The 12,425-nt window shown below is 46.3% G+C and overlaps 1 protein-coding gene across 1 annotated transcript in view; it reads left to right on the forward strand.

The window, feature by feature from the left end:
• Positions 1 to 12,425, forward strand: part of ABCA4 (ATP binding cassette subfamily A member 4) — a 126,047-nt gene that overhangs the window by 106,348 nt on the left and 7,274 nt on the right. The window contains exons 41-48 of the mRNA XM_046025848.1: positions 233 to 353; positions 814 to 876; positions 2,538 to 2,644; positions 5,236 to 5,377; positions 8,574 to 8,708; positions 9,507 to 9,610; positions 9,707 to 9,799; positions 11,671 to 11,920. Of these exons, the coding sequence (XP_045881804.1) occupies positions 233 to 353; positions 814 to 876; positions 2,538 to 2,644; positions 5,236 to 5,377; positions 8,574 to 8,708; positions 9,507 to 9,610; positions 9,707 to 9,799; positions 11,671 to 11,920 (1,015 nt within the window). The remainder of the gene's footprint in view (positions 1 to 232; positions 354 to 813; positions 877 to 2,537; positions 2,645 to 5,235; positions 5,378 to 8,573; positions 8,709 to 9,506; positions 9,611 to 9,706; positions 9,800 to 11,670; positions 11,921 to 12,425) is intronic.

Genomic DNA, 12,425 nt, shown 5'->3' on the forward strand with positions numbered 1-12,425 from the left:
TGAAGTGTTTTCATAATGGTAACAGTTGCCAGGCTTTGAGTTTGGACTCCGTGCCACGTTCATCTCCATAGTCCTGTGAGGTGGACACTCCTTTCCTCTCCCTACCATATGGTTGAAGGAGGTGAGGTTTAGAGCGGTTCATTGACACACCCAGGGTCACGCATGGGGACACCAGGACTGGAAAGCATGGGCACTGCATACCAACCCATTCCTCTCCCCTTCCATCCTCTAGGATTGCTGAGCCTGCGAAGGAACCCATCACAGATGAAGATGACGATGTGGCTGAAGAAAGACGAAGAATCATTAGTGGGAGAAATAAAACTGATATCTTAAGGCTAAATGAACTAACCAAGGTAAGGGAGTGGGTGCAGACGAGTTAATCTGGAGGTGCCAGCTGGATCCACAGATGGCACAACATGGTAATTTGCCTTTTGCAGAATAAGCAATATGCCTACACAAGCAATTCATTTTCCTAATTTTATGTGAGGTTGTCATCGCTATGTTATAGCTTTGCCTTCCAAAAACACCTAACTCCAGTGCGTTCACCCCAGTATTCATCTTGGGCTCTGGCACAGCGCCCCAGTGGGGGAGCCTACACCTGAGCCTCACTCACACTTCCCTCTTCCGTCTCTGCAAGGTGGGTCAGCTTCGAGGTTTCCCAGGGCTCACAACGCCTCTCTGAAAACCCGTGCCAATATGTAACTTCCTCGTGTCAGTAGTTCTCCCCTACACCACCCTTTGCTCTTTGCTCTCTCTTCCCTTCCTGCTCGAACCCTCTCTCGGTCCTCAGTCCTGTTTCTCTGCATCTTGCAGATTTATTCAGGCACATCCAGCCCAGCAGTGGACAGGCTGTGTGTCGGTGTACGCCCCGGAGAGGTGGGTACCCTGCAGACTCCTGTGTGTGCTGCTTCTCCCCGCTGTGGCAGGGATCTCACCAAGAAATCAGATGCAGCCACAGAGGTCATTTTAAATTTTCTAGCAGCCACATGAAAAAAGTAAAAGAAAAAAAATTTTTTAAAAAACAGATGAAATTAATCTTGATGATTTATTTTACCTAATATATCTGAAATATTGTTGCATCAATATGTAATTTATATAAAACATTATTGATGCAACATTTTACTTTCTTTTTTTGTTATTGCTTTAAAGTTTCAAAATCCAGGGTGTTTTATACATATAGCACATGTCAGTTCAGACCAGATGCATTTCAATTGCTCGGCAGTCACTGTTAAGGAAGGAAAATTCTCTTTCCTCTACCCTCCTCGGTTCTCTGCTTAGAGCTCTGCAAAATTGGACTGATGAAAGACAGATTAAAAAGAAAAAAACAAACAGCCATTTATTAGGGAATGATCAGAGATAAATGACAGGAGAGGTGGTTAGAACTTGGGCTTTTGTAGTCTTGGCAAAGGAATGATACATTTTTAGGGAAGTGACAAGATAAAGGGAAAGGACCTTAAGTCAGTGGGGTTGGCGAATTATGGAAAAGGCAAATAGGGGGGAAACCAATAGTAGATAAAGGCTAGTGAGTAGTTTGTTATGTACATTCCTCTGGTGCTGTCTCCAGGCTAAGGCCTGAAAGGTGTTTCTGGCAATTAACTTTAATTCTTCCTGTTAGGGCAAGAGAGGACACCTTGTAAATTTATGTCCTGCTTTTAGGCACAGGGGAAGGCAGAGAACTTTATTTTTCTTTTAAGATTTTATTTATTTTTTAGAAAGAGGGGGCACCTGGGTGGCTCAGTGGGTTAAAGCCTCTGCCTTCAGCTCAGGTCATGATCCCAGGGTCCTGGGATCAAGCCCCGCATCAGGCTCTCTGCTCAGCGGGGAGCCTGCTTCCTCCTCTGTCTCTGCCTGCCTCTCGGCCTACTCGTCTGTCAAATAAGTAAATAAAATCTTTAAAAAAAAAAAACTGTTTAAAAAAAAAAAGAAAGAAAGAGAGCACAAGCAGGGGAAACAGGAGAGGGAGAAACAGACTCCCCGCCAAGTAGGGAGCCCGACGCGGGCCTGGATCACAGGAGCCTGGAATCATAACCTGACCTGAAGACAGACACTTAACCGAGTGAGCCACCCAGGTGCCCCCCAGAGAGCTTTTCTTGTATCTGCTGCTTCTTTTTTTTTTTAAAGATTTTATTTATTTATTTGACAGAGAGAGATCACAAGTAGATAGAGAGGCAGGCAGAGAGAGAGAGAGGGAAGCAGGCTCCCTGCTGAGCAGAGAGCCCGATGCGGGACTCGATCCCAGGACCCTGAGATCATGACCTGAGCCGAAGGCAGCGGCTTAACCCACTGAGCCACCCAGGCACCCCTATCTGCTGCTTCTTAATTCCCTTTAGCTCAAAATCATCCTCAGACTAAAGTGGTATATCTTGAGGCGGCAAATTCTGCTAGCCTGTACCACACATGGCTAGTGGCCTCCGTCATGGCAGCCCAAGTTGAAAGTGTTTCCCATCTACCCACACACTTGCCCTAGGGCCTGACAGTCCCCACTCCCTGGGCTGCTTGGGCTCTAGGATGAGGCCAGTTTATATGTTCTCCTATAGTGCTTCGGTCTTCTGGGAGTGAACGGAGCTGGCAAAACAACCACATTCAAGATGCTTACTGGAGACACCACAGTGACCTCTGGTGACGCCACTATAGCAGGCAAGAGGTGAGTGTCCTGCTCATCCTGTCTCAGAGTGTCTCTCACAGGTCCTGGGCCATGTTCCTGTCCCAGCATAAGGAGAGTGAGCATCAGACCCTGTACTAAGGATGATCCTTAGAGCTTAGAAGATCTGTGCAGAGGAGTAGGCCTTCCAGAGAGCATGGTCCAAAATGTACCAGATGTAGGCTTTCTGGGAAATTGAATTGAACTGTGATTGTTAAGACATGCCCCTGTAAGCATGGATTCTTGGAAACTTCTGGGAAGCACTTTGTCAGGGGTTCTTTGTCTTTTTGAGGTGATAGACTCCTTTAAATGTCCGATGAACATTTGTGCTTTCTTCATAAATATATAGACCATTATTGGGGTACCTGGCTGGCTCATTTAGTAGAGCATGTGACTCTTGATCTTGGGGTTGTGGTTCAAGCATAACATTGGGTGTAGAGATTACTTAAAAAAAGAAAAAGTCTTAAATACACACACACACACACACACACACACACACACATACACACACACACACACATGCACACACCGTTATCCCCCATTATTTCCCTCCATACATTTTCTACGTTTTTGCAAAAAGTTCACTTTTTTCCCCAGGTTAAGAACCCCTGTGGGGAAGTACCCTTTCTCTGGATCGAATTTCTAGATGGGGGCTGATTTAAGAAACTTCAGGGGCTTTAGTCTGATTGGGCTGTTTCTGCACCAATGCTTGGCTTCACCAGGCCAAGGAGCCTTTATAAAGGGAAAACTGGCACGTGTCCTTGGATTCTAGAGGGTGCCTGCTGCTCTCCGGAACAAGGTTTGAGTAAACAGACTGGTCCTCTATGGCAAAGGATCAAGGACATGATGCTACACTGTTTGCCACTTTCCAGGCTGCTCCCTGAACAGCAGAGCTCACAGGCATCAGATGTGCCCAGAGGAACACTCTGCCTCAATTTATAAGCGGAGTTAGGCAGTGCTGACTTCTGCTTGGCATGTGCCTGACAAGGGCCTCCTTCCCTCACCTGGGACCCATGCTCAGCAACATGGCTGAAGGCCCACTGGACGTGGCTCAGACAGGATGACTTTGGTTCCTTGGCCTTCCCCAGCCATCCCTATTGAGTCTAGAGCAAAGGAACAAGCAGGGTTAAAGCCAGGCCATGGCTGAGTTGGTCTCATCTGTAGATCCAACTTAGCCTGCAACCAAGCAAGTAACTTGACAGGGGTAACAAAAGGAGTCTTGGAGGACCAAGGGAGAGCAGGCAGGAGGATATAATGGGATTTACCTTAAGACATCTGATGACAGGGGGCACCTGGGTGGCTCAGTGTGTTAAGCCTCCGCCTTCGGCTCAGGTCATGATCTCAGGGTCCTGGGATCGAGCCCCGCATCGGGCTCTCTGCTCAGCAGGGAGCCTGCTTCCCCCTTTCTCTCTGCCTGCCTCTCTGTCTACTTGTGATCTCTGTCTTTCAAATAAATAAATAAAATCTTTAGGAAAAAAAAAGACATCTGATGACAGTCCAAGTAAGACACAGCCTGATGCCTAGAAGACGGAAGCTAGATGAAGTGAAAACTGGAACACAGCTGTAAGTTTAAGATGCAGGATTGGGTTCCTCTGGTAGGACAAGCTCCCATGAATTTGGAAAAATACTCTCCTTGCTTCCCTGGATGGCTTTAACTGGTCCAGCCATACCTGAAGTACTTTGTATTACAGTGCGGGGGCTGTCCCATCCTGTTGCACCCATCTTTTATTCATAGATCCTAAGCTAGGATCTAGACCAGATTTGATAATTTATTTTTTCATCAAGGCAATGTATTTTCTAGTCAGGGAGAACATTATCAGTCAAGGGGAGTTGATAGAACTCAATTCACTTCCTCTCCGCTCCCTGCCAGTCTCTTGCTCCGGGTACGAATCTGACTGGTTCCCCTTTCATTTACTGTATCTCTGCCAAAACCCCAGATGGAGAAGTTTACTTCCTTAAGGGAGCATGCATCTTCTCTGGTTATGTCCCAGATGTCTGAAAGGGATCAGAAATCACTAGCCATTTTCTTTTCTTTTTCTTTTAAAGATTTATTTACTTTTAGAGAGTGTGTGTGTATGCACTGAACTGGGAGAGGGACAGAGGGCAAGGGGGAGAGAGAGAATCTCAAACAGACTCCCCACTGAACAAGGAGCCCAATGCAGGCCTTGATCCCCAAATCCATGAAATCATGAACTGAGCCAAAACCACAAGTCAAACGCTTAATGGACTGAACCTCCCAGGCACCCTTCACTGGTCATTTTCTAAAGCCTGATCTTCCCTTCATTCTTAAATCCACATAGGAGGTGATCCACTCCAAAACAAGCTGACTTTGGGTAACAGAGATTCAGGTTATCCTAGAAAGAGAAACTTGGAAAGATCAATTGGATCCAATGCTCAGAATTCCAGAAGTTCATCAGTTTCTAACCAAAGGGCCCCGCTTTGAATTATAAATGTTGTGCACGTTTGTGAAGCAAAGCAGAAGAGAAGAGGTAGCTTGTGTATCCCATTGGCAGAAGCTCTCCAGCCCCAGTTCTGTTGTCACCCCCCCCCCGCCCGTTTGAAGAAAACTTGCTAATTGCTTTTTCTTCTTGCAGTATTTTAACCAATATATCTGACGTCCATCAAAATATGGGCTACTGTCCTCAGTTTGATGCAATCGATGACCTGCTTACTGGGCGAGAACATCTTTACCTTTATGCCCGGCTTCGAGGTGTACCAGCAGATGAAATTGAGAGGGTAAAAAATGGTTTCTTGTAGCCACTCAGGAGTTTGGTAATTCCTAAGCCTGTTTTGTGAGAGTGAATTTATTTGGGGATGGGAAAGCTGAAACATGCTGTCCATTTAACACATGCTTTTTGAGTGTCTACTGTATGCCAAATACTGTTATATTTGGGTGGATAGCAGTAAACAAAACAAGAAAATCCCTGTATTCCTATCTAACAAAACAATGTATGCATTTACCCTTGGACTCAGCAATCCCACTTCTGGGAATTTACCCCCAAAGATATACCCTCCCACGGTGCAAAATACACATACGTGCACAACTTCTTCATCGCATTCGGAGTCACAGAACATTGGGAATTACCTAAATATTCAGGCATAGGAGATTGGTTGAATCATTTATGCTCCACATACATAAGAAAGTTATACACAGCTGTTAAACACACACACACACACACACAGAAAATCTCTGTGAACTGATAGGGAGTTATTTCCTAGGGTATCGTTAAGTAAAAAGAGCAAAAGGCTAAGGAACACATGCTGAATTTTACTTTTCTCCCCCACGATTTTCTACTGAAGTATAGTTGACATACAATGTGACGTTAGCCGGAAGGGTATAACCTGATTTGACAACTCCATGCATTATGCTGTGTCCTCCGGAGTGTAGCTCCCACCTGACGCCATGCAATGCTATTGTAACACTATTGCAATGACAGATTCCACGGCTGGGACAGTATAGGTATAAAATGAGCCTGAAACATCTTATTAGGCCAGAAAGTAAAGTGCTTTAAAAAAAAAAAAAAAAAGAGGGGCACCTGGGTCGCTCAGTGGATTAAGCCACTGCCTTCGGCTCAGGTCATGATCTCAGGGTCCTGGGATCGAGCCCCGCGTCAGGCTCTCTGCTCCGCAGGGAGCCTGCTTCCTCCTCTCTCTCTGCCTGCCTCTCTGCCTAGTTGTGATTTCTCTCTGTTAAATAAATAAAATATTAAAAAAAAAAAGAGGTATGTCGGAGCTACGCAGGAGCCATCTTAAAGGGGCTCCCAATAGCCAAACGGGGTACAGTTAGAACATCAAAATAATAAACAGCATGATAAATTATAAGACATAGGGGGAAACAGAGGAATTCATAACTCCATACTGTTACATAGATAAATAAGAGGAAAGGGATGGTTCTTACCTATACACAGATGCTGAGAGCCAACTGATTAGGGTGGAAGAAATTCTAGAGTTGAAAAATCATTTTGTAGTGATCATAGTAAAGATTGGATTGCACAAGCATCATCCATGGTTGCTAAATCTAAAGGAAGCTTTTTGTGAGAAGCAAGATATTTGTAGAGCTTGAAAGTATCTCCCACAGATTGCTTGTTGGTTGTGAGGGAGAAGCATCATAACTTCACAATGAAGAAATTAGACAACACCTTAATTGGGTGATCAGAATTAACATTCCTTATGAGGGGCACTTGGACATGTCCTGACCCTAGAGGTGATACCGTGAGAAGGACACAACATGGGATATTCTGATTGAGAACATATAACCTGAATCTTATCATGAGAAAACATCAGACAAACTCTAAAGGAACATTCTATTAAAAAAAAATATTGGGGCCATACTCTTCAAATCTTACGAAGTCACAAAAGACAAAGAAAGACTATGGAAATGTTCCTGATCACAGGAGCTAAGCAGACACGGTGGCTGAGTAATGGACACTAGACTGCATCCTGTACTGGATAGAAAATAATGCCATGAAGGCCACCATTGGGCCAGTTGGCAAAACCAGACTATGAAGGGCAGATCAGAGCACAGCATCAGAACAATTTAAATTTAGTGACACTGGTAACTGCACTGCAGTTACGTAAGAGTATTTCTCTTCTCAGGAAGTAGACACTAAAGTACTTAGGAATAAAGGGTTATGATATATACCTTACCTTGAGTGGCTCTGAAAAAATCATGTGTGTGTGTATGTATGCCCACGTGCACACACACATGCATAAGAGGGAGAGAGAAAAAGAGAGTAACGTGTTTATGAATGTTCTTGTATTATTCTTCTTTTTAAAGATTTTATTTTTTTATATGAGAGAGAGATAGGGGGGAGAGAGGGGGAGATAGGGAGAAGCAGGCTTCCCACTGAGCAGGGAGCCCGATGTGGGGCTCGATCCCAGGACCCCGAGATCATGACCTGAGCCGAAGGCAGAGGCTTAACCAATTGAGCCACCTGGGCGCCCCTTATTCTTCTTTTTAAACATTTCTGTAAGCTGAAAACTATTCCAAATAAGAAGTTAAAAGTGAAGGTTACATTCCAGTGGGAAGGACAGATAATAAATAGATAAGTAAGTAAAATATACAGTACATTTGCAAGTGAAAAGTAGGGGGAAAATAAAGTAGGGAAGATTTTTAGATAGGGCGGCACAGGGCCACATCACAGAGGAAGTGACCTCTGAATGAAGACCTAAAGGAACTGACAGAGGGAGTCATGGGGATGGCTAGGGGAAGAACATTTCAGGCAGAGATACAGTAAGTACAGAAGGCAGAAGCCTGGTAGGCTTGTCTCCAAAGACTTCTCTAGTTTTCTTTCTCATGTGCGTGCGTGCACGCTCGCTCGCTCTCTCTCTCTCTCTCTCTCACACACACACACACACACACACACACGTTATTCTTTACCATAATTTCCATTGATTTTTCTCAAAGCACTTTTATAATCTGTCATTAATCTGTTTATTTCGATTGTGTGTCACCCCCCACTCTCATCTGTGAGTACGACAACAAGGCTATGTTCACCATTATTCCAGGGCCTAGTCCAGTGCCTGACTCATAGCAGTGGCTCGATAAGTACGTATTAGATGCATGAGACCTCAAGTGTGACCCTGTTGAAGGGTGGAGGCAATGGGTCTGAGACCCACCAACAGACCCTGGGACTCTTCCACCCTTACCCGCAGTCTGGGACACTGGGTGAGAAGCCCTATCTTGCTCTTTGTAAGGCTGAAGGTCATTTCTCTGGGGGCTGTACCAAGCCACACCGCGATGTAAGACACAGTATGGAAAGGAGACGTCTGGCCCCTGAAGCCCATGAACCCCCTGAGCCAGTAGGTGCCCGTATGTCAGCCTGGCTGTGTCTGTCATCCTGAAGGTGTGAGATCCGGGAATCTAAGACTTCAAATTGGTGGATGTTTGCTTGTTTGTCTTTTCACAATGGGTTTTCTTCCTCTTCCCTAGGTGGCAAACTGGAGTATTCAGAGCCTGGGCCTGTCTCCCTATGCAGACCACCTGGTCGGCACCTACAGTGGAGGCAACAAGCGGAAACTCTCCACAGCCATCGCGTTGATGGGCTGCCCGCCTCTGGTGCTGCTGGTGAGGGTCACCAGGACTCGTGGGGATAGATGGTCCCTAGGGCTTGAACCAAGGGCTGCACCTCTGTGATTAGGCCAGCAGATTTAGAAAATACAGTGAAAATACAGTGATCTGTTTTCGTCTAGACTGTTTCCTGTACTGCTTGTTTTGAGCACATCAAGCCAGTGTTTGGTTCACAGCTCTTGGGGAAAACGGGAATCATAACATATTCTCATTCTCAGTCCCTGGGAGGTGTCTTGTGGGCCCACAGGCTCATAGCAGGGAAGTTCAGCCCCTCTGGTCAGAAATTACTACTGCTGGAGGACGTCTTTTCGGGATGCAGAGTGGGCGAGAACACTGGCGTGGGTCAAAGGCTCGTGTGATTCTCACTGGAGCTGCACCACACCCAAGGCCCTTGTGCCCGTGCAGTCGGGGTTTTATGAGGACATGGGCTGCAGGGCTGGGAGGTGACTCATACAAGTCACCTGGGCTATGTCTCTGCCTCCTTGCAAGTGTATGTATAAGGTTGTTGGTTTTTTAATTTTTGAGATAATTCTGCCATTGTCTTAATCAATCTTAACCCATTCATGGGCTGAAGGGGGTCAATGGATATGCATAATGTCTCTTTACTCTCCTGGTTCATCTGCTGCTTTCCCTACCCGAAGCCTGGGTTCCCCAAATCTTGCCCACTTGGGGAGGCACTTTGTATATTGTCTGCCAGAGAGCAGAACTGCTTAGAGGGGGGCCGACAAGGAGGGTACAATAACCAGGAGAGGCAGGCTCCAAGCCTAGCTCCCTCCCCTCTCTGCCTCCCCACAGGATGAACCCACCACGGGCATGGACCCCCAGGCACGCCGCATGTTGTGGAACACCATTGTGAGCATCATCAGAGAAGGGAGAGCTGTGGTCCTCACATCCCACAGGCAAGAGATTCCCGGGGGCTGGGGCAGAACAGGTGGACAGACTGGAAGGGTCCCCCCTGCCCCGCCCTTGCTTACTTCCTCTCTCCTGCCCCACAGCATGGAAGAATGTGAAGCTCTGTGTACCCGACTGGCCATCATGGTAAAGGGCACCTTTCAGTGTCTGGGCACCATTCAGCACCTCAAGTGCAAGTAAGGATATATGCTGGGGGTCACCTTTGTTACCTTCTTTGGTGATAGAGGGGGTCAACAAGGCCCTGTGCTCTCTACTGACACTTGGGAGGGTCCTGCTACCCTTATCACGTGGGCAGAAGCATGTGGTCTCGGCCTTGTTCCACAATAGCAGACAGAAAAAGCTGCTGTGCTGAAAGAAACTTCTCTAGGTTGGGGTAATTGCCTGCAGTTGAAGACTCCCAGAGTCTCCAGATGGGGTTCTGATTGGGCCTGGGATGAGGAAGGGTCACTACCACAGCCTCATTATCCCACCACTTATCCCAACAGATCCAGCACCTATGGCCTATTTAATAAGAACCCATGATCAAGGGCGCCTGGGTGGCTCAGTGGGTTAAAGCCTCTGCCTTCAGCTCAGGTCATGATCCCAGGGTCCTGGATTGAGCCCCACATCAGGCTCTCTGCTTGGCAGGGAGTCTGCTTCTCCCTCTCTCTCTCTTCCTGCCTCTCTGCCTACTTGTGATTTCTGTCTCTGCGTCAAATAAATAAATAAAATCTTAAAAAAAAAAAAAAAAAGAATCCGTGACCAAAATAGGGATCATTAGGAGACCAAATAGCCTGAGAATCAGTTTTCCTTTCAGACATGTTTATGCTTTTGAGTTTAAGAAGTGACCATGAAGTATATGCCAACCAACAATGCCACTGTTCTTCAGTAGGATTACCCTGTCCCCATAAATTGTAAACTGTCATAAACAATGCATTATCTATAATAGTTTATGTCCCCAAACCACAATTAATCAGTTAAAATAAGGTTATGATGATAATGCCATGCTCCTTGCATTCTGATACACTTGATAAACTAGGAAGGGTGGATTTGTAGTTATTACTCAGTTACTTTACAAACGCTTTTTAAGAGCCCAGAATATAAAAGTCGCTGTGCTAGTTGGTAAAAAGAACAGTACATAACCTACCTTATCCAGGCCAAAATGCTTAGTCTTGTACCCATGGAACTGTTGCACAAGACACACCATCCTTCATATGCGTCGGGGCAGATGAGTGATCGAGAGGAAGGGCTAGTAGGTTAGCAGCATTTGGGTGACACTGCACAAATATCCAGGGGGACTGACATCCACCTCAGCATACAAGGTCGCCAGAGCGATGGCGGAGCTTCCTGGGTCCAACGGCAGGAGACATGGATGGATTCCCCACTGTTTTCCCTCTCATCAGTATCCTCATGGGAGAGCAGGTGAGAGGGGAATATCTCCCATGTGGAGGCACAGTCAGTTTTCCAGAGCTGCACGGAAGGATATTTTATTGTAGAGGCGAACAACCCTTGGTCATAGAGAGAGCATTGAGGTAAATTATAACTGACACAGAAGGGGGAGGAGTTGAGTGTCGTGACCCTAGCAGCTCCCACTTGTTCTGGAAGTTTCCACAGAGAAGTGCTGCCTCTCAAGTCTTTGTGCCCTCCTGGGGATCTCTTTGAAGAAGGAGGCAGCCTTTCCATTACTGAGTAAACACTAGTTCCAGCAGCCTTTGTGGGCAGGTTGTGATCTCCACAAGGGGCTAAATCCACCTTTGACTTCAGCAGGTGAATGGGAGGGAAAGGAGCAGGGAGCATCCGTGTCTACAGGAGTTGAACCCAGGAAGCTGTGACACAGGTCTGGTGACTCACTTCACCACACAGACATTTGGACTTCTACACACTAATACCAGACTATTTTTTCTGGGAACCACCGCAGGTTTTTTCCTCCTAGTTTTAAACATGCACACAGGTTCTATACTATGGGCCTTTCATCCTCAATATTTTTGATGAATCTATTACTTATTTTGGAATTGCCTTAGATCCAGCTACTAACAGGCCCGTGCCGGGCCACCCTGATGTCACCTAGGTTTGGAGATGGCTACATTGTCACGATGAAGATCAGATCCCCAAAGGAAGACTTGCTTCCCGACCTGAATCCGGTGGAACAGTTTTTCCAGGGGAACTTCCCAGGCAGCGTGCAGCGGGAGCGGCACTACAACATGCTCCAGTTCCAGGTCTCCTCCTCCTCCCTGGCCCGCATCTTCCGGCTGCTCATCTCCCACAAGGACAGCCTGCTCATCGAGGAGTACTCCGTCACGCAGACCACGCTGGACCAGGCAGGTTGCCCGCCGGCCCTGTGTGCGGGGGGGTGGGGGGGTGGGGGGGGTGGGGGGCGCTGCACACAGACTGGGCTGGAAACCACATGAGTGCGGGCACCACACGCCTTATTTTTCATGCTCTGGTGCCTCCATCCATTAGGGTAAAGCTTGGTAGATCCAAAATTGTTTTCCAACGATATTTTAGTCATCAGCAAATTTCATTGACTTTACATCATCCTTCCCCACTATACTATGATCTTATTTCATTCTTCCTGGTTGGTGGCAGTGGCTCTTTTTTTTTTTTTTCCTTTTCAAATCAATGTTATTGATGCTTAATTTTCATACAGTCAAATGCACCCATTCATTTCAGTTCAGGGATTTTTGAAAAGCCTGCGTGCCATGAATCGGTATTTAATGTGATCGCTTTTTTTTTCTTATTGTGGCAAAGTATATATAACATAAATAACTATTCTTAAGTGTACAATTCAGTGGCATTGAGTATAATCACATATTGTGAAATGGA

The sequence above is a fragment of the Meles meles genome, chromosome 1 (genome assembly GCF_922984935.1).
Source record: "Meles meles chromosome 1, mMelMel3.1 paternal haplotype, whole genome shotgun sequence".
Taxonomy (NCBI): domain Eukaryota; kingdom Metazoa; phylum Chordata; class Mammalia; order Carnivora; family Mustelidae; genus Meles; species Meles meles.